General features: G+C 52.4%; 1 protein-coding gene across 1 annotated transcript in view; it reads right to left on the bottom strand.

Moving 5' to 3' along the window:
- Muc4 (mucin 4, cell surface associated) overlaps positions 1-19685 on the bottom strand; it is a 63079-nt gene that overhangs the window by 6337 nt on the left and 37057 nt on the right. Inside the window, exons 5-21 of the mRNA XM_063224348.1 lie at positions 15412-17277; positions 14947-15081; positions 13520-13653; positions 12593-12757; positions 11719-11874; positions 10408-10541; positions 9627-9715; positions 8231-8404; positions 7961-8086; positions 7237-7356; positions 6753-6961; positions 6443-6533; positions 5901-6068; positions 5533-5631; positions 5048-5269; positions 3234-3371; positions 918-1099 (exon numbers count right to left, since the gene is read on the bottom strand). Of these exons, the coding sequence (XP_063080418.1) occupies positions 918-1099; positions 3234-3371; positions 5048-5269; positions 5533-5631; positions 5901-6068; positions 6443-6533; positions 6753-6961; positions 7237-7356; positions 7961-8086; positions 8231-8404; positions 9627-9715; positions 10408-10541; positions 11719-11874; positions 12593-12757; positions 13520-13653; positions 14947-15081; positions 15412-17277 (4208 nt within the window). The remainder of the gene's footprint in view (positions 1-917; positions 1100-3233; positions 3372-5047; positions 5270-5532; positions 5632-5900; positions 6069-6442; positions 6534-6752; positions 6962-7236; positions 7357-7960; positions 8087-8230; positions 8405-9626; positions 9716-10407; positions 10542-11718; positions 11875-12592; positions 12758-13519; positions 13654-14946; positions 15082-15411; positions 17278-19685) is intronic.

The raw sequence follows: 19685 nt of genomic DNA, 5'->3' as shown, positions 1-19685 counted from the left end.
TAAACCCTTAAGGTTTCCAGCTCTCATCAGCGACTTCTCTGATGTGAGAGCCATAGGCTCTGAGTTCTGTTTCAGACATAGTTTTCGTTTTGTTTCAGACATAGTTTTGTTATGCAGTGCAGGCCGGCCTCAAACTCACTATTAGCCCAGACTGGCCTGGAACTGGAAGCAGTCCCCCTGCCTCAGCCTCCTGAGTGCCAGGATTATAGGCGTGCTCCATTCGCCTCAGTTCTGCCAGCATCTCCTGAACACCTCAGTCCCTGCCATGCGTCCCTCTGCCTGGCCGGTGTCCCTGGCCCTGGCTTGACACTGCAGCAGGCTTGCAGCCTTGTGCTTCTCACACACATCTCCTTCCTTGTGACCCTTGACGGAGTGAGATGGGGAGGAGGGAGGAGGGAGGCAGAAAGCAGGCAGGGCTGGATCGCAGATCGGGCCAGACATCTGGCTTTAACCTTAGACAGAAAAGATTTTCTCTAAATTAAAGAAGAGGTGCTTCCGTAAGCTGGGGAGAGAGAGTGAAAGAGAAAACAAAGGGGTTTGGGTGCTTAAGCAGAGGGACTTGTACCCTCTTCCCATCACCATGGCGTGTTGTTCTGATCAGACAGGGTGCAGATGGCCATTGCTGATAGCTTCTGGCCTGAGCCCAGGACAGCACAGGGCAGCTGGCGTGGAGGCCGATGTGGACCCCTGCTAGGGAGCAGAGACTTTCCCACCCCATTTGGTGCCCTGTACTGGGCACCCCAGGACGGACTGAGGTAGGTGTTTCTGACTAGGCAGAACAGGCGCAGGACACAGACAGCTGAGTGCCTAGCGTTCAGAAAGTTCTGCTTCTTCACACTTGACTCTGTGGCCCTGCCATACACTGTCCACCTTTCTGTGCCCTTTCCTCCTCTGCACAGAAAACACCCACCCCTTACCTCCATGGATGAATGGCCCACACGACGGGTCTGGTTGTACAGACACTGACTGGTTGCATTGCAAAAGCAGGCCACCATCTTGGGCTGGAGGACAGATGACAAACCGGTCTGGGCGTCTCGAGCTAGAATCTCCAGGGTGACTGGCTCTGGCGACTTTGGTGTCCATTGCAAAATCCCGTTCTCTGTGTGGGGAAGAGGAGGTGGTCAGGGGCTGAGAGACCCCTCTGCCCTGTGGGCTGATGCAGCCTGGTATCTAACTCCAGATGGCTGATGCTGGGGGGTTCCCTCTCCCAGATCACCCCCAGGCTTCATCAGATGTTTCTTTGAGCCAGGCTGGAATTGTGAGGTGACGAGGGCCTTGCCCCAAGGGAGAGAGGCAGTGCCAGCCCTCCTCACCGCCTGCAAGAGGAACCCCACAAAAGGAAACCCATTTGCCCCTCAGAGCCCCCTGGTTGAGCCTGGGTCACAATAGGGTGGCTTGGGGACATGCTGGAGTCAAAGGCCAGGATGCTTCTGAAACTTCCCTGGACTACACTGCAGCCAAACGGAATTCACCCCAGGAGTCCCCCCAGCCCTTTCTTCTCCTGGGCCTTTGACCAGCTGCTCCCTCAGACACCAACCTGGAGGGAAACCCTGCTGGATGTCTCTCATCAACCTGGGTTATGCCTTTCCAGAACGGAGGAAATTTGTTTTAAAAACAGGTTAGGTGCCATTCATGAACTAGGGGAGAGAGAACAACGGCTGTACCAGCATACAAGCTCAGTCTGGGAACCAGTGCCATGTGTAGGCCGCTGCTGGACTGGGAACAGGGAGACCCCAGCCCCTTCCAGCACGCAGGCTGGCAAACAAGAAGTACCCCTCCCCCTCCCCCACATCCCCAGACGGGATGGGCTTATCCAGAGAAACACAGGCTGTGATGATAGCTATGGAAGTGAATTGGATGCCTGTGGTGCTCTGGTATCTTTTTCATTTTTTTGTCTTTTTCATTTTTATCAGTACCGGGAATCGAACTCACGACCGCCTGCTTGCAAGGCAGGCGCTTATGCCGCTGAGCTAAACCCCCAGCCCTGGTGCTCTGATGTCTTACTAACATTGGAAGTCTAGGGCCAGTGGTCTGATCATGGGCTCAGAGAATAGCGGTACGCAGTGTGGCATCTAGGGAGGATTTCCTTCTGAAGGGTGTAGCTATGGTTGACTCCTTATAGTCTTGTTTTGAGGTCCTATATCATTTCCATTATCTTACTGTGTTGGGTTTTATTCTTTTTTGTTTTGTTTGATTATGTCAAATCTGAGGAACAGCTATTTCAAAGACAGCAAGACATATTATGGTAGCAATTTTGGATTTACTATTGGCTTGTTTGAATTTCTTTATTGCATTCATTATTTTGTTTTTTAATTGTTTATTTCTATTCTGTTCTGTTTGATTTTTACTATATCAGAAGTTATCTGCAGCTGCTTTGAAGACATCAAAAGGCATGATGGTAACTATGCTGATTTCATAATATTTTGAAGTCCTGTATCTCTTACACTGGCTTATTTTGATTGGTTTTATTCTGCTTTATACTCTTTGAAATAAAAAAAATTTAAACAGCAGGTTAGAAGGATCTGACAGTATAGGAGAGATGGGAGTAACTTCCAGGTCACCACGCCACAGCGGAGAAGCATCCTGTAATGACACTGTCTTGTGCCAGGGCAGATGCTGCACGGAGTAAGAGGGGCCAAGACCAAACAGTCTCTTATGTGCTGAGAAAGACAGCGAGGCAGAGAGGTGATCATCCCTGAGGGCTTGGGGTAAGCAAAGAACACAGCAGAAGAAAAGCCACAGCCCTGTGCTTTGTCCCGTTGTCCTGGCCACCCATGCTACCCTGAGGGTTCCTAACGCCCTTACTCACAAGCTTCCTAGCACAGAAAATCAGACCAGAGACCAAGCCAGGCAACATGGCTAATTACAAAGACAGCGAGAAAGAACCCAAGTGAGGATGTTTGTATTTCCTGTTGTAAATGAGCATTTTTTTTTAACTGTTGCCCTTGATTATTTAACATTCTAATAATTTGGTGAGGGCATAATGATGATTAAATGCATCATTTTATCAGGTGGAGATAAATGATACTTGAATCAGTTATGTGTGCCCAGAGTCAGTCTTGCATCTAGCCACATCTTGGAAGGCCTGGCGCTACTGCCCCCAGAAGGACACTATTGGGACTGCCGGTGTTACTTAGGAAACGCTGGTTCTGCACAGTCACAGGAAAAGGGATGGGAAATTGTGCAGACTCCGTTTTTTATATACACTGTCCCATCCCAGCCCAAGTTCCTACCAAAGAGCTGGAAGGAGCTGTGGTTCCCTTGGAGCATGAAGGTGACATTCGCAGAGTTGCTGGTGCACTGAAATCTTGACGTATGGTCCTTGTAGGCTCTGATCACATGGCAGCCACTAATGGAGGGCGGGAACTGATCTGAAGCAGAGGAGACCGGATCTGAGGCAGGCTGCCACCCGCCTGCCCTCTGGCCTCTCTTTCCCTGACTTGTACGAGGTGTTCCTGGGCCAGAGACCCACCCCCGGGAGCCAGAGGGAGCCTGTGTCCCTGTTCTTAGGTCCATGCAGAGCAGCTCGGCCTTGTACTGGCCAACTGCTTAAATCTTCAGCTTCTCTTTCTCTGCCCCCTGCTCTAACATTCACACATTTCACATTCTTTCCTCAACGGGAGGCCAAGCTGGACCTGGCACAAAGAGAATCCGGGAACTGAGTTGTTCAGAGCATCACCTTTTGCCCTTGAGAAAGGGCTGAAGGTCATGGGGACATCTATATGGACTCTTGTGGGAGCCAGCACTGAAGATACACGCACTCTGCGAGTAGGCTGAGAGCTCTGCAGACAGAGTGTGGCTGACTGGCAGGGAGGCCGCAGCCTTGGAGCCCAGGATGGAACCAAATGTTCTGTGCTGTTCCCAGGCTGTCCCCAGTATCTTCAGCTGTCTCCAGTGCAATCAGTCAAATGAGCATACACTTCCCTTAAACCATCTTTTAAACCCCTTTCTCATAAAATGCCTTTCATGCTCTTTTAGATTAAAACGGCTTTGCTCTCATTGGGTGTTTAAGACAGCATGTGCCTTTAGTAAACAGAGCGATCATCAGCCCTCTCCTCCTGTCCTGTCACGAGTCTTTCTGCTTTTCTTGTCGCACAAGTCAATGGAGATCACTGCTGTCATCCTCAGTGCTGACTGAGGAAGCCCCAGGATTGATTGGGGAAACAGAGGCAGTCAGACCTTCCCAATGGTCAGGATTTTTGGAGCCTTACTTTATCTTCTCATTAGTAATCAGTTGGCCAACACCTACGGTGTAGGAGCCCACTTAAGGATATGGCATCAAATAAGGAATAAAAAAGAGACCAAATGTAAAAAATACAGATGACATTTGACTTTTAAAAATCACAAAAAAATGGGGGGCCAAGGATATAGCTCAGTGGCACAGCACCTGCCTGGCAAGTGTGAGGTTTTGAGTTCAATTCCTGGTACCAAAATAAAAAAGCAATCACAGTAAAGGACACATTGCCCTGAATCCCTCTCAGCATGGCTTCCCTCACGTCACACACGTTTATCCCGGCATTCTTGCCACTTTCTGAAGCAGCTCTGGAAGTTCCCTTTCATGAGCACCTCTGGCTGTGCGATCCTGGCTATTGCAACATCCTGAAGAGATTCAAAGGGTTTCCCTTCCCTGCCTTTCTGCTGGAGGCCACTCAGCTGCAGTCACTGTGTTTGTGATCACACTGTGAAAAACCACTCATGAAAGAAATTTCAGAACTGCTTCTGAAAGAGGAGAGAGAGAGAGACAGAGAGAGACAGAGAGACCCTGCTGCAGCTGTGGAGCCAGGGCCTTCCCACAGGAGAGCAGCTTGTGCCATGGCTCAGACTCACCAGAGAAGCTCAGGTGTAAGGACCCTGAAGAGGTAGGGGCAGCGGAGCAGAGGTGCTGGGCAAAGAGGCCAAGGGGCCGCGTCAGGGCAGGAGGCCCCTGCGAGGCTGGGTGAGCTGGGCATCACGCCCAGGTTTGGGGCTGGCAGTTGATGGGTGAAAGGAGTGAAGGTGGAGGTAACGGGGGCTGTAGGAGGGGTGGCCCCTCTGGGGTACCACATACTGAGGGTGGCGTTCATCCGCTGGTACGCTGTGAAGAGGCTCCTGGTGTGGAGGCCTGTGCGGATGTCTCCAGTGGCCATCGTGTCGTAGATGCACTGTCTGACCCCGTCACATCTGGAGACCAGGGTATGGTTTGCCGACAGTTGGGAGAAGAAGACCGGGGTGAAGCTGGAAGGCAGCGGGTCACTTTGGCTGCCAAGGAGGCCTGTTCCGTTGAGGGCCCCTGGAATGCACGGGTGGGATGGTGGCTGTGGGACTCCAGCCGCGTGTCCCCCCTCTGGCTCTAGCCTGGAAGTGGAGGACAGAATGGCTTCCAGCTTCCGAGTCTGGAAACCCTGCTCAATGAGCAAGGGCCACCTATGTCCCTGTCTTCTCTTTCCAGCACAGATTGTGCAAGGGGAGTGGAGAGGCACAGACTTGGGGTGGCCTCACCTGAAGGCTTGAGGGACACACATGGCAACCCCCCCACTGGGTGCCCACACTCACAGGTCATCCCGTAGTGGAAAAGCATCTCCTCTGAGTCAGTGAAAACAGAGGAGCCATTGGGCATCCTGAAGTCGTCTTCTGGGTTATCATTCCAGACTCCTGAGGGACACAGCAGGGAAGTTGGCCACCTCAGGAAGCTGGCCATCCCCTGCCTGGGTTCTGGCCCCCTGCTCCAGGGAGGGAGGAGGAGGCAGGAAGGATTTGCTCCCCAGAGCCATCCTGAATACTCCCTCAGAGTGGCAAGGGACAGGAAGTGACCTCAGAAGTGGCTGGAGCAGCCCCTGTCCCTTCCCTGCTGGCTGCACATCCTAAATCCTGAGCACTGTCAGGAAGGCCCCATAGAGGGTGTCTGAGTGCCTGTCCCTCACCTAGAAGGCCCTCGGTGCGGTTCCGGTACTCCTGCGGGAGGCTGGCCGTGGCGTGCAAGATGTTGGAGAGAACAGTCACCGAGATGGTCACCGTGCTGTCAAAGCTGGCTGAGACCAGGGAGCCATTGCGGGTCAGCAGGACTCCGGTGGCACTGAAAGTTTCTGCGCCTAGGGGGACAGCGAGGCAAGTGATGAAGCAGCCTGCACCATCACCCTGGTCTCAAGATATAGAGGGGACGCTGGGATGGCCTGATGGTGCCTTGTGTAGTGGCCCAAAACCAAACCCTCAAGACCACCCTTGAGTTCCTTCTTCCTGGGGACAGAAGCGAGGGGAGGAGGGAAAGAAGGAGGCACAGAAGGAGAAGAGTTTAATGCCCTGCATTCAAAGGGCATCCCAGGCCCAGTTGAAGAAGGGACAGACGGGTGATGGCTCTGCTCTGCCCACCTCCATGTCCCAACGTCCACTCCCAGGCACTAAGCACCCCGCTGAGCCCCACCCTGGTGACGCAGGGGAAGGTGGCAGCCGGCTCTCTGCAGCCCACCTTCAGCATCTTCCCGGCTGGTCTCAAACGTCACAGTCTTGTTATTGTGAAAAACGTGGACCGTGTCGTTGGGCTCCAGGAGAAACTGGACCTGGATGGGAAGTGGGAGGAGGCCTCAGCCCGGTCACCAGGTGGAGCAGAGGCCCTGGGCTTTGCTCCAGAGGCTCTGCTGGCAGGATGTGTGCTCTCTCCCTCTCCCCTCTTTGTATTCCTCCTCCTCTTGGGCCTCAGTGTCCACTGGCCAGGGGTCACTGAGAGGTTGTCCTGGGGACACAGGGTACAGGGACATCCTGGGTGTCCCCAGGCTCACTGTGATGGGGGCTAGGCCGCTGGCGTTGTACTGAGCAGCAAAGGAAATGAAGTTAGTGGCGTTGGCGGAGCCGGTCTGGGCAGTGCGGCCCTGGAGCAGGAAGGAGGAGTTGCTGTCCTGGGCACGGACCAGCAGGAAGTCCCCCAGCCCATTGAAGGTAAAGTTGGCACCGTCCAAGGTGAAGATGTGGGGGTCCCCAAACATCCAGGCTGGAGGAGAGCAGGTGATACATTAGCAGACCACAGCTGAGGTGAGGTTCCCCCTGCCCCCAGATGGGCACCTGTGCAGCTAGATCAAGATGCTCATGGGTCGAGAATCCACCCCTAAACCCTTGCATCTGTGGGGCCCTACCCCAGCCTCGTGCCATCAGTCCCACACTGAAACTGTCCTCCCTTCCTGTGGGGTCACAGCTCTGGCCCTGTCTCTGGTCCTGTCATGGTCCCCGCTCCATGTCCAAAGGCCAAGAGTCTCCCTGTCCCCTCACCGGGCCGAGGGGGCCTGTAGGTGGCGCAGCCGACGTGGGGCGACCGTGCCTGGTACAAGGTGCAGAAGGAGGGCTTGTCATTCCAGCGGCAGCACCAGTGCTGCGTCTCCAGTTCCCAGACTGTGGAGAGGAAGAGCGGGCTGGAGGGTAGGGCCTGGAGAGCAGCCTGAGGGGTCAGTGGGCCAAGATGGCACGGGTGTCATGAACATGGCTCTGGAATGGTTTTGGAATGGGGCACAAGGCAGTTCCCGCCGCGCCTTCATCAGTGACCTCTGCCACGGAGCAGGTGCTGCTTTCTCTGCAGGTGTTTAGGATCATACCATATCTAGGGACATGGTGAGAGCTGAACGATCCCCGAGTGTCGAGAACATGGCCAGGGCATGGGGAGACAGAGACTGTGTGGCATAGGTAGGAGACTGTGTATCTCCTGTCCCCACACCTCTGGGCTCTTTTGCTTCTCTACTGTCTCCCACAGGGAGTTAAAGCCAAGCCTTCCCTCAAACAGCCTGGTACTGTGGTCCAGAGGAACAAGGGCAGACTAGGGCCTTCCTCCTATCCTGGAAAGATGTCCCCGCTCATGGGCAGGTGTGGCACACACTCCTATAAGCTCAGCACTCGAGAGGCTAAAGCAGGAGAGTTGCCATGAGTTCAAGGGCAGCCTGAACTGCATGACAAGACCCTGTCTAGAAGAAAGGCCGCAGCCAAGCTCTTTGGACTCACTTACCCAGCTGCTCTGGGCTCCGCACGCTCCAGCCTTCCTGAAACTCCCCCCAAGGCCCATAGCTGCAGCAGACGCCACCCAGCCGGGAGGAGAAGCTACACAGGTACCGGCCACGGACACCCCACCTGCCTGCAAGGGGACCACACAAGCTTACCCCAAGGCAGGGATACCTTGGAGGGCGGGATGGGCAGGGCATGTCCCTGGGGTGGGGAGCGAGGCCTGGGAAGGGTGGGCCCCAGCAGAGGGGACGGGGGACAGGCTTGAAGATTTCACCTAGGCTGAGGGGCCGGAACCGCAAGTCCCATCTTCCCTGTTGCCAGGAGCACGGGCAGAAGAGCAGCCTTGAGGTCCAGCTGGGCCGCAGGCTGCTCAGCCGCTGCAGGCACCTGAGGCGGAAGTTGGGCTTCTCCTCCTTATGCAGCTTATAGACCTGCAGCCCCCGGATGCCTGGAAAGAAAGGGGTGCAGGGCTCAACCTGGGGCTTTTGGGTCCCCAGAACTCACAGCTGCATCTGCACAGCTCCCACCTCTCTGGACTGCTATTCTTGAAGGGCACAATTCAGACCCGCGGGGATTCTCCCCAAGCCCTCAGACCTGAGCTCCAAAGCCCTCACAGGGTTGACGTTGGGGCATAACCCTGGGGCCAAGGCAGGGCAGGGAAGCCTCGCCCAGATCCAGTATAAGCCACGCCATGGTGTGGCCAACCCACCTCCCCTCCATCCTCTCTCCAAGCCAACACTGCTCCCTGCCACCAGTTCCTTGGCATCAGACCCTGTATCTCAGCCTGGGACACCACCACTTGCTGGCCATCCCATCACACCCTCTCCCAGCCCAGATGGCCCAGTGGCCAAAGCACAGGACAGAGTGGATGACTTGGAGGCCACCGAAAAGTGGGCATGCGAGGCAGGGGCTGCTCCAATCCCATAAAGCTGAAGAGGCGACTTCCGGGCCCTGGTGCCATCTTTGGCCAGGGTGATGACTCCAGACCTTTAACTCCCTGAAGTCAGGGCTGGCCCAAAAAGACAGACTAGGGTACAGTGTACGACTGTGTCCACCCAGATGCAGAATCAGTCAAGAGAACAGTTCATCAAGACTTTGAGATGAATATTCATCGTTCCCGGTGACATGTATAATGTGGGTACGTACCCACACAGAGGACAGACACCTCTAAGTCACAAGCAGAGCCGACTTGAAGGAAGGACCCTCAGATATCAGTCCCTTCCGTGAGCACCATGCCTGACTCGGCTTAGGGTTCCGATGTGAACAGATCTGGAGAGTGACTCCAACATTCACGGACCCGGAGCCCATCTTTTGCTCTCTTGGATTCAGACTCCAGGCTCTTTGAGAGCAAACATGCTGATCTCTTTTCCTTTTTTTTTTTTTTTCTTTTACACTTTTCTCATTGTTAGCACAGTGTTGAGAACACGGCAAGTGCTCTGTGACTGTTGAATGAATGTCAGGCCCTGGAACCTCACTTGGAAGGGAGAGGTGGCTCTGCGCCTGAAGGCGTAGGCGGCACTTGCTGCTCCTGGCAGGCAGCCTCTGATTTCCTGTCCACCTCAGGCAGTGTGGGGTCACATTTCAGGACCGGTGGGTCAGGGACCTGCTGTCCAGGACTGCCACAGTGGAAAGAGAAGGCGAGGCAGCAAAGGTGGCAGTGGGGCTTTTACCTAATTTGGGATCCAGGAACTGGTCTGGACGATACTTCTCCCACAGTGGCCTGGACATCAGCGGGCTGTTCTCAAAGTAGCCATCCCCGCTGCAGGCAGAGGAAAGATTCAGGCCCTGTCATGCCCTGGTCAGTCAGTGGAGAGGTCCTGCCTAACTGCACACCCCATCTCTGGTTGCAAGGACCCAGAGGCTCCACTTAGTCAGGGCACCGGGTATGGAATAGAGTTCAGGTCTCTTTCCTGTCTGTTTTCCTTAAACTAGGGATGGAGAGGGCACCGCACACTGCAACAGCTCCAAGCTGGTCCCTGGAGGTCATAGATCCACCTCCTAATTCCAGCTTGAAGATCACAAGCAAGTTACTCCCTTTTTTATTGTCTTTTTGAGACAGGGTCTCACTGTGCAGTTCAGACTGGCCTTGAGCTCAATCTGTAGCCCAGGCTGGTCTCTAACTCAAAAAAGTCCTCCTGCCTCAGCCTCTTGAAGCTGGGATTAAAAGCATACACAACCATGCCTGGCTAAATTACTTTTCTAAATAAGAAAGTGTACAGAGAGGTTTCAGTAGCATCTACCTCACAGCATGGTGAGGATTCGGCACAGTGACCCTTTTAAGTCTCTCAGAACTGAGTGGGGACTTGATACAATGGCATTACCAGACCACAAATGAGAGCAATGGGAAGTGGGCTGAGTGGGTGGGGTCACCCTTGTCACAGGATGGCAGTGAGCTCAGCAAGCCGCACCTCCCTGTCACCTGCTCAGAGCGCCTGGCTGTGTCCCTCCTACCTGGAGAAGCCCATGAGGACAGAACTGTTGCCCTGGTGCTGAGCCACATCCCACTTCATTTCTCCACTCTGGTACAGAAACAGGGCATAGGATCTGCTGCCGTCCGTGGAGAGGATGGCTTGGTAGGTGTTGGTCTGGGGGTGGAGGGGGACATGAGACATGAGGGTGCCTATGAGACATCTGGGGTCTCCTCCCCAATGTCTACCCGCCTGGCTCCCAGCACTGACACCACACATGTCACTTGTCTATGTCAAACAAAGGCATGGCTGGAAGTGCTAGCAAGTCTGCAGTGAGTTAGGGCAGCACCTGCTTGGGTGTTGAAGCACATACCATGTTGATTGGCCTTCTATGTGGCTATTTCCAAGGAGAGCAAACACAGGGCTCTGGGTTGCAATCCAAGTAGAAGAGATTTGGAAGAGAAAACTTTGGAATGAGCCATAGAACGAGACACCAGCTCTGGGAGAGCTCATGTCAGCTCCCTCAGGGATATTCAAGGGCATGGTCCAGTTCTCCCCGCCATGTGGACGGTGTAGGGGACCTGCAGGAGGAGCTGGGGGTGCTCCCAAGGCACGTGCCTTGGGCAAAGTGGGTAAGAGAGGTGATCACCACACAGAGGTTGTGTGGCAACACTATTTTGGAACCAGGGTGTAGGGTTCGGAAAACCTCAGTCCCAGGCTTGGCTTTGTCATTTGCTAACTGAGTGATCAGATTTTACCTCTGCAGCCATTGTTTCCTCCTGTCTAACACGTGGACGATCACATCAGGTTGGCCCAGCTACGGACTAAACATGGTGTGTGTCCTCTACAAGGTGTGGCCCTCACATAGTGGTGCTGAGACTAGTGGAGATTTAAGAGGTGGGATCTGGGGTGTCCTTAGATAAAGATATCTGGGGATACCGGGGATTCTCATGTGATGTGAGACCACTGTTGGTGGTCTTTGCCAAGCCTGAACCATGGTGTTTAGACTGTAGGTTAAGGAAACATCTTCTTCACAAGTAGCTGGTTTTAGGTATGTTGTTATAGTAACAAAAGCTGACTAATATAAGCCATATGAAATCACTAGTAGACAGATGCTGCACCACAAAAGCCATTTCCTGCTCCTGGTAGGCCAGGTTTCCATATAGTCTGGTAGATAGCTGGGGAAGGCCAGCCTGGGCCACTGTGCATGCTCAGCAAAATGGGTCGCCCTGGGGACTGCCTTACGGGTGCCTAGCAACTTTGCTGGAGTCAGGAGGATTCTAGCAGAGAAGCCTCCTCTAGCTACTTATGCTGCCTGGTCTTACTTCTGGGGAGCTGTCCGTGGTATACTCACCCCAGAGGTCTGCTGAGCAGGGTAGGCAGAGACACGGACCCATGTGACCTTTAGGGTCCACTTGGCTTTGTAGCTCCCGGAATCTGTGAACTTTTCAATCGAAGTCTCCACCTGCCGGACTAGTGGGTGGTCTTCATTGTAGAATGTCTCATATTCCTAGAAAAGGAAGGCAGATAAGAGCAAGGGTCCTCATCAGCTGTGAGGGATTCCCCCACTTTCTGCTTGGAAACCTGCTCATTTTAAAGCCCTCATGCCTCCATCCTTCCTGTCTTAGGCCTCTTCTGGCCTTAAGGTCTGTTCAAACTCAGGCTGTAGGAGAACCTGGGGGTGGCAGAACTGGGGTTGGGGGTGAGTCTTCGGCCTGCATATCCAAGGCCTGTGAGCTTGAACTCATGCATCTCCTAGCTCCAAGGGGTTCAGACACCACGGCCAGCATGACTAGCATTATCTCCTATGTCACTTGGTGGTTCCTTGAGGGTCAGTGTGTGTCCCTCCATCTTCAGAGCCTGTGCTTGTGGTTGTGGCACAAACATGTCTGCCTCCGGGGCCTTCATTACCTGCATCCACTGGCTGGGATTATGATCCGGTCCCGGAGCACAGCACAGACCTTGCTTGACTCTGTGGGTGTGCCCCGATACAGAGTATTCCAAAGGCTAACACTGAATGTCTAAGCCCCATCCTGGCCACCTCAGGTCTTCATGTGGTCAAGGTAGGATGTTCGCATTCCTCCTCGGCTTCCTCCTGGCCCCCGTGTTTCAGCTCCAGTCCCTGCCCACACAGCTCAGGCAGGGACAGAGGAACACCCTGGGTCACTCCATACCGCCCTTTGTCTCTTCGGGCAGGCTGCTGAGCACCTGGGCTTTGGAAGGCCCACCTGGTAAAAGATGTTGCCAGTCTGACGGGAGAAGTCAGCATCATCCCAGAAGGGAGCCACAGTGGCTGCAGTGTTCCATCCGTTGAACCCCCCTGAGGGCGGGTTAGGATACGGGAAGATCTGGTAGTCTGACTCGGGGAAAAAGATCTGGCCATTATCTGTGAACTGAGCACCGGGGTTCTGGGTTAGTATTCAGGGAGGGAGGAGGTGAGATACCCCAGCTTTGGGCCAGCCCCACAAGACCTCTCTGAGAAGAAAATCAGAGATGTCAACAATCCCTGGAAGATCACCTCACCCCATTTATGTCCTTTCTTCACATAGTGACCTCACACATCCTCTTCCTTCTGAAGACATTCCTCAATGCTAAAGGCACCAGCTGTGTCTTGCCTCACACAGCTGTGGCCCAGCCTTTCACAGAGGGGTGAAGTCCCTCAGACTCATCCCGATGCCTGTGACCCAACCAATGGAGCTAAGAGAATAACATCCCCAGTCCCATTGTGGTGTTGGCCTCTCACTATGTGTTCTGCTAAGTTCCTGCCCTGAGGGAAACAGATCACAATGTTCCAAGTGTACTGTGGGACTTATGGTCCAGAGAACGAAGAAGTAATCCTAGAATACAGAAATGGCACCAAGTCATGTTTCCCTGGTATAGCTTCTTACTCATAAAAAGATGCTATGAAAACAGTGGTGGGCTGTTAAGGTCCTGTTCTCTTTTTACATGGATAAGGACATTTTTGTCTGTACAGGAAGAGAATCTTTGCCTTACCCCTTTTTTCCTCAGCTAGAACCCTGAGAGCAAAGAGGGTGCCTAACAAAGATGGCGCCCATTCTCCCTTCCTCATGGCTATCTCCAAGTCGGACAGAGAAGCGGGGCCCTGGGAGCACAGGCCATGGATTCTGCCATTTGGGCTGCAGTTGGAGACTCACATAGAAGGAGTCCCACAAAGAGGAGCCAAGTGGGAAGCCAATCCTGATCCTGAAGAGCTGCGAGGTAAAGTCCACAGTCCTCCTGACAAAGTGTTGGTCTCCTTCACTTTGCCCGTATGGAAAGAGAGCAACATCTGGGCCAGGAGGGAAAAGAGTATGAAGTCAATGTGGGCCTTGGCCTTCTTTCAAACTCAAAGAAAGCCTCACAGGGCTTCCACACATTGTTGTTCGTGCCTGACCTCTGTTCTTCAAGGGGTTCCAGGAGACCCTGACAGACAGACCGTTATCTAGACAGACAGGCAGAGGCCTTCTCACAGGCATTTAACCCAGATCCTCAGTTTCTCCCTCAACTAGAGCTCTCCCCATCCCCCAGTCAGAAGAAAAATAAGTGTTACTGTTTGAATACCAACACGTGATTCTGCCTCTGTGTTAATAACCATAATTCTTTTTAAGGATTAAAGACAAAACTTTAATACTGTGAAGAGTCATATTTTAAAGACCTTTTCATGAAATGGACTTTGTTTCTTAAGATAGTATTCCTCCAAGGAAACTTCAAGACACTCTCCCCCCAGAATTTGTTCTAGGACCCTGCCCTAGGCAACGGTATAGGAAACCCATCCTAAATTTCCCGAGTGGGCGTCCGTCCTGAACAGTGTCCACAGACCCATTGGCGCCCTCATCTGGTCTTGCATGGAATACTGCAGAGCACACTTGAAGGGCTTCTTCAGTAACATCCCTGAAAATTGGTCCACATCAGGCACCATAGTGTGATTCCTACAAAACAAATCTGTGGCCTTGCTGGTTCCCTTACAGGATTCTTGCATACAGGAGCTTTCTCACTACTCTTTACCTTACCTCTAGCAACCCCAAATTCTTTGGGGCTCTGCTTCCATTGCAACTCTAGGACTCAGTTCTCACTCACATGTGTTCCTCCAGCTGCTCAGAGCCTCGTCCGTTCTGGGCAGGGGGTCCCCCACCCTGAACACCTCTTCACTCTTGCCAGGAAGGCTGCTTTAGCCTGTTTCCACATCCTTCATGGGCTTTCCACTGTATGGACCTAGTGTCCTGGGCTCGGACCCACAGGACAACCAATCTGTCCCTTGATGAATGGCACCAGGATCATTTGCCTGCCGGCAGTCAGTGCTGTACACAAAGCCCCTTTTGGATCCCAATTCTGGTGCTCTCTCACTGCCCCCTAAGGGCCTTCTGATCTGAGAGAGCAGAGACTGGAAGAGCAGGCTGGGATTATTATACTCTTCAGAAAGAAATATGAGGTGCAGCTGCATGGGCAGTGATCGGATGGTGCACCAAAGGCTCCCAGAGAATCCTTTCCCCAGCTGCACACAAAGACACTCATTGGCAAATCCAGTCCAGCTGCCACTACCACATTTGCAGGGAAGGGATCCCACCCAGAGGGTGACACTCACCAGGTTCTGGATTGAAAGGACGCAAGCGGGCTGTGGAGTGCAAGACACTGGGTGTGCTGGGTGTGGAAGTGAGAAGGGTTGGTGAGATGGCAAGGAGACGAGAGGTCACTGTGCTCGGGGAGGTCATCATCACAGCTGGACATACAGGGAGAGAAGGCCGGAACAGCTCAGACAGGCAGGGAAGAGCAGGCAGAGATTTAAAGACATCAGGAGCTTGAAAGAACAGCTCAAAACCTTCCGGTCTGTCTGCTGGTCACACCCAGCCAGCTCCCATACACCTGGTTGCTGCTGGGTCCATGGGGGTGAGGGGCTTGTCACTACCACACCCAAATAAATTTAACCTCTGCAAACCTGACCTCAGCCCTGGCCAGCATGGTTGATTTAGGCAGTGATCAAGCACTACTCCAGGAGACTGGAGGCCAAGGCCCCTACATCAGATGGAGACACTGGGTGTCTCCCACCTACCTGAGGTTTCAGCCTTCTCTGTGGAGCCCGAGGATGGCGTGGGTGGTGAGGAAGGGCTGGTAACAGACAGGGCAGAGGTGGGACCTGGGAGGCGGGTGGTGGTGATCCAGATGGAACTTCCTGCAGGGGCAAGGGTGGGCTGGGAAAAGGGAGAATTACTCGTTGAAGTGTGGAGACTTGGTGTGGTCTGATGTGTGCCCATCTTAGCAGAGGAAGGAGAGCCCGAGGAAGAAAAGTCAGTGGATGGCTGCAGAGTAGGATGCTCAGATGGTGAGGAAGCTTCCAGAGTGATCTTGCTTGAAAGTGATGAAGCCAAGGTGGAGTCAAGTGGGCCACCATGACTGCTTGTAGGACCAGAATACGTGGGACCTGTGCTGGGGTGGGAGGCAGATGGTGTGGCCTGAACAGTTTCAGGATACCCATGGGTGGGCGTGGTGGAGAGAAGCACTGAGGAAGTGGAGAGCAGCATAGTGCTTGTCAAGAGCCTGTTGTCAGAGCCTTCGGAGGCAGAGACCCGGGCAGTCTGGTCCTCATGGGCCACTGAGCTCGAGCTTAGCGTCAGAACCTGTCCACTTGTGGGCCCAACCGAGGAAGGAGAATGAGAAGCAACATGGCCCTGGGTAGTGGAATCCACCCCAGATGGCCCATCAGCTACCACTGATGATGAAGCTGGTGCTGTTGTCTGGATCCCATGGCTGCCACTGACTTGAGTTGGAGGAAAGGCTTGAGTGGTACTTGAAGGTGGCCCGATATGGGTGTCAATTCGTGGAGACGTGTGCCCACTTGTGGTGGGTATAGGAGGGAGTGTGCCCACTGAGATGGTTTCAGTCACCTGGGAGTCCAAACTGGTGGCTTCTGATCCTCTGCTGGTCCCGGCACTTTGAGTCTGCACCATCTTGGAAATGACTGCTGTTTCCTGAGGGGAGGTGGTGAGAGAAGTTGGGGTGGATAAATCAGCGGGTCTCCCTGTACTTGAGACATCAGTCATGGCGGGAGCAAAGGTGCTGTGGATGAAAACAGATGTTGCTCTCGTCCCTGGGGTACTGTCAGGATGGGTGGCAGCTGACAACTCAGGTGGTGAATGAGTGAAGGGCGTGGAGGAGGAGCTGGGGAAGGAGGAGGACGTGTCTGGGAGAGCACTCCCCGGCCCGCTTGTGCCCCTGTTTGGGGATGAGGAAGCAGCAGCTGTGTCAGCTGATTTCACTGTGTGAGCTTCTGCAGTGGCAGCCATACTCGGAATCTGCTGGCTGGGGGGAGATGAGGCTGTGTTCTGAGCAGAAGTGCTGGGAGGCACTGTGGACAGTCCCGCAGGTGCAGCTGTCACTGAGGGCCCTGAGGTGATGGGCAGAACACTCTTGGTTACAGGTGGGGCTGTGTCCCCTGTGCTCCCTGGAGCAGAGTCTGTGGAGGCCGTCCTGGTGCCCACTGCTGATGTCACTGAGGGCCTGCTGCTGCTGACACTGGAAGGAGGTGAGGTGGTGGCTTGCAACGGAGAGGACACCTCTGGAGAGGCTGTCCCAGTCAGAGCATTTCCTCTGGGGGAGGACAGAGGAACTGATGAGGTCACTGCTGTTGGGCCCCTGGTCTCGGATTCTCTGGTGGTCTGTGCACTCTTAGCCTGGTGGCTCTGAGGAGACGTAGATGTGTCCGGAGATGAGGTGCTGAGTGGTGGTGCTGCTGACAGTGTGTTTGGTACAGTTGTCATTGAGATTCCTGAGGTGCCTGGAGTGAGACTTGCGGTTACAGGGAGGGACAGGTCCCCTGTGCTTCCTGGAGTGCAACCTGTGGTCGTCATCTCAGGGGAGATCTCTGAGGTTGTTGGAGGTATGGTGCTCACACCAGAGAGTGAGGATGCATTTCCTCCTCCTGTAAAAACGTGTAACAACCAAGTGTGTAAAGCAATGCCATAGTAATATGCTAGTTATAAAAAACACTCAAATCACTAACACCTTAAATATTTCAGTCACACTGATAACTGACTATTGTTATGGATCAATGGATTGTGCAGTGGTAAATTGCTAAATGCAGGGACTTAAGATCACTGGACTAAAAATCATTCATTTAAGTAATTAAATTAACTTAAAAATACTTCAAAAAACAGGTTTCATACAGAGTTCTCTAACCAGCTCCTGCAACTTCAACTGACCACCCACTGCTTACAACTAAAAAACAGAAAAGGGGGAGATGTAGGGAGCCGTGAAAGCTGGAGATCGGTCACACTTGTAGGGCCAAAGCAAGGCCAGCTCTAAAAATAGAGAAAACCCAAAGCAACACACAGAAACAAGCTGTTCCAGATCTAAGAAACAAGTTGCCAGGCAGAAGAATTAAACTTGACATCGTCCTCCTGAGTCCATAAATAAATGTGCCTCAGTGCTTCAAATGTTCATTTTCTCCATCAGGAAGGACTCCTCCACCCAACCTCAGTTTGGGTCTCCTTTATTTCCCCACCCCTCACTCTCCTTTCTCCTGGAAACATCTACAAGTACTCTGGTCTGGTACACAGCAATTAATGATGCCAAAAGTTTGCTTCTGCAAAGATAAAAGGGCAACCTCCTGGCAAGTTTAAGAGAGAAAGAAAATATGAAAATTGGAGGGAAAAAAGGAGGGGAGAAGGAAAGAAAGGAAATGAAGGCAGGAGGAATAAGAAAAGGAAAGGGAAAAGCTAATTAAGAATGAAAGAAGGGATGTCATATAGATGAACTAAGCGATTTCTTTAACATATAAGTGATCAAATATAATGAATAGAAAACTTACAAATAAAATATTTTAAATTTTCAGTGCTTTAAAAAAAAAATCCAGGGGCTGGAGATTTAGCTCAGCGGCGTAAGTGCCTGCCTTGCAAGCAGGCAGTCGTGAGTTCAATCCCTGGTACCGATAAAAAGGAAAAAGACAAAAAAAGAAAAAAAAAAAAAAAAGAATCCATGGAGACCCGGGAGCATGCCTGTAAATCCAGCCCATGGAAACTGGGGCAGGATTATTACTCCAAATTTGAGGTCAAGTAGGCTACATAGTTAGTTCAAGGCCAGCATGGATTCTGAATTACATATTAAAATGCTATTTAAAAATTAGAATAATAAAAAGAATTCAGGGAACAGGACGTGTAGCTCAGTAATAGACAGCATGTTTAGCATGCCACAGGCTGTCTCAGCTTCTACCAGCAACAGCCTAAAAGTATAAAAATATAAAAATATAAAAAAGAGAGACAGAGACAGAAAAAGAATGTCTACCCATCCACCAAAACACGCCTGACTGAGTTCAATTGCTTTTTGGAGGCAAGGTCTTGCTGTGTAGCTCAGGGTGGCCTTGAACTCACTACTGTACATAGGTCTGACTGACTTCAAACTCACAGTGGTCCCCCTGCTACAGCTACCCAGTACTGTGGTTCTGGGGTGCACCACCACATCTAGCTACTTGATTTCAATTTTATATAAACTCTTTGAGGGTGTAATTTTAATATCCAAATCAAAGACAGTATAAGAAGGAAAACTATGGATTAATAAATCTCATAATAATGTAGATGGAAATGTCATAAACAAAACACTTGGCTAGGTAGGGTGGCTCACACCAATAACCCCAGAATTCTGGGAGGTTGAAACAGGAAAATTCCAGTTTCCAGCCCACCCTGGGCAACACAGCAACTGATGAAGAGCCTGCTTCCCACCACTGTAGAAAGGGCTAGGCATGCGGCTCCGTGCAGAGGCCCTGGGTCCAGTCCCCAGGGCTGAAAACCAAAAGGGAGGTAAATCAAATAGGGCTTTGTGTGTGTGTGTGTGTGTGTGTGTGTGTGTGTGTGTGTGTGTGTGAGAGAGAGAGAGAGAGAGAGACAGAGAGAGAGACAGAGAGAGAGACAGAGAGAGAGACAGAGAGAGAGACAGAGAGAGAGACAGAGAGAGAGACAGAGAGAGACAGAGAGAGAGACAGAGAGAGAGAGACTGAGAGAGAGACAGAGAGAGAGACAGAGAGAGAGACAGAGAGAGAGACAGAGAGAGAGACAGAGAGATGGCTAAGCTTAACTGTCAACTTGACAGGGAAGGGAGTTGCCTAGGGGATTAGTAAAGCACACTTCTAGGTGTGTCTTCATGGCTCATGGTGGTGTGACCTCAGCGCCTGCATCTGATCTCTTGCTCCTTAATTTCTGGCACTGCTGTGCTCTGCTATCTGGCTGCCATCACAAGAGCAGCCTTGCATTGCCTCATGATTTTGCCGTGGTATTTCTGCCTTGGAACCAACCAGCTATGGACTGAACCCTGTGAATCCATGATTCAAACAAACCT

The sequence above is a fragment of the Cavia porcellus genome, unplaced genomic scaffold, assembly GCF_034190915.1.
Source record: "Cavia porcellus strain 051 isolate PalLab524CR breed Dunkin Hartley unplaced genomic scaffold, mCavPor4.1 scaffold_14, whole genome shotgun sequence".
Taxonomy (NCBI): Eukaryota; Metazoa; Chordata; class Mammalia; order Rodentia; family Caviidae; genus Cavia; species Cavia porcellus.
Note: the sequence above shows the minus strand (reverse complement) of the source record. Positions and strands in the feature narration are given on the sequence as shown.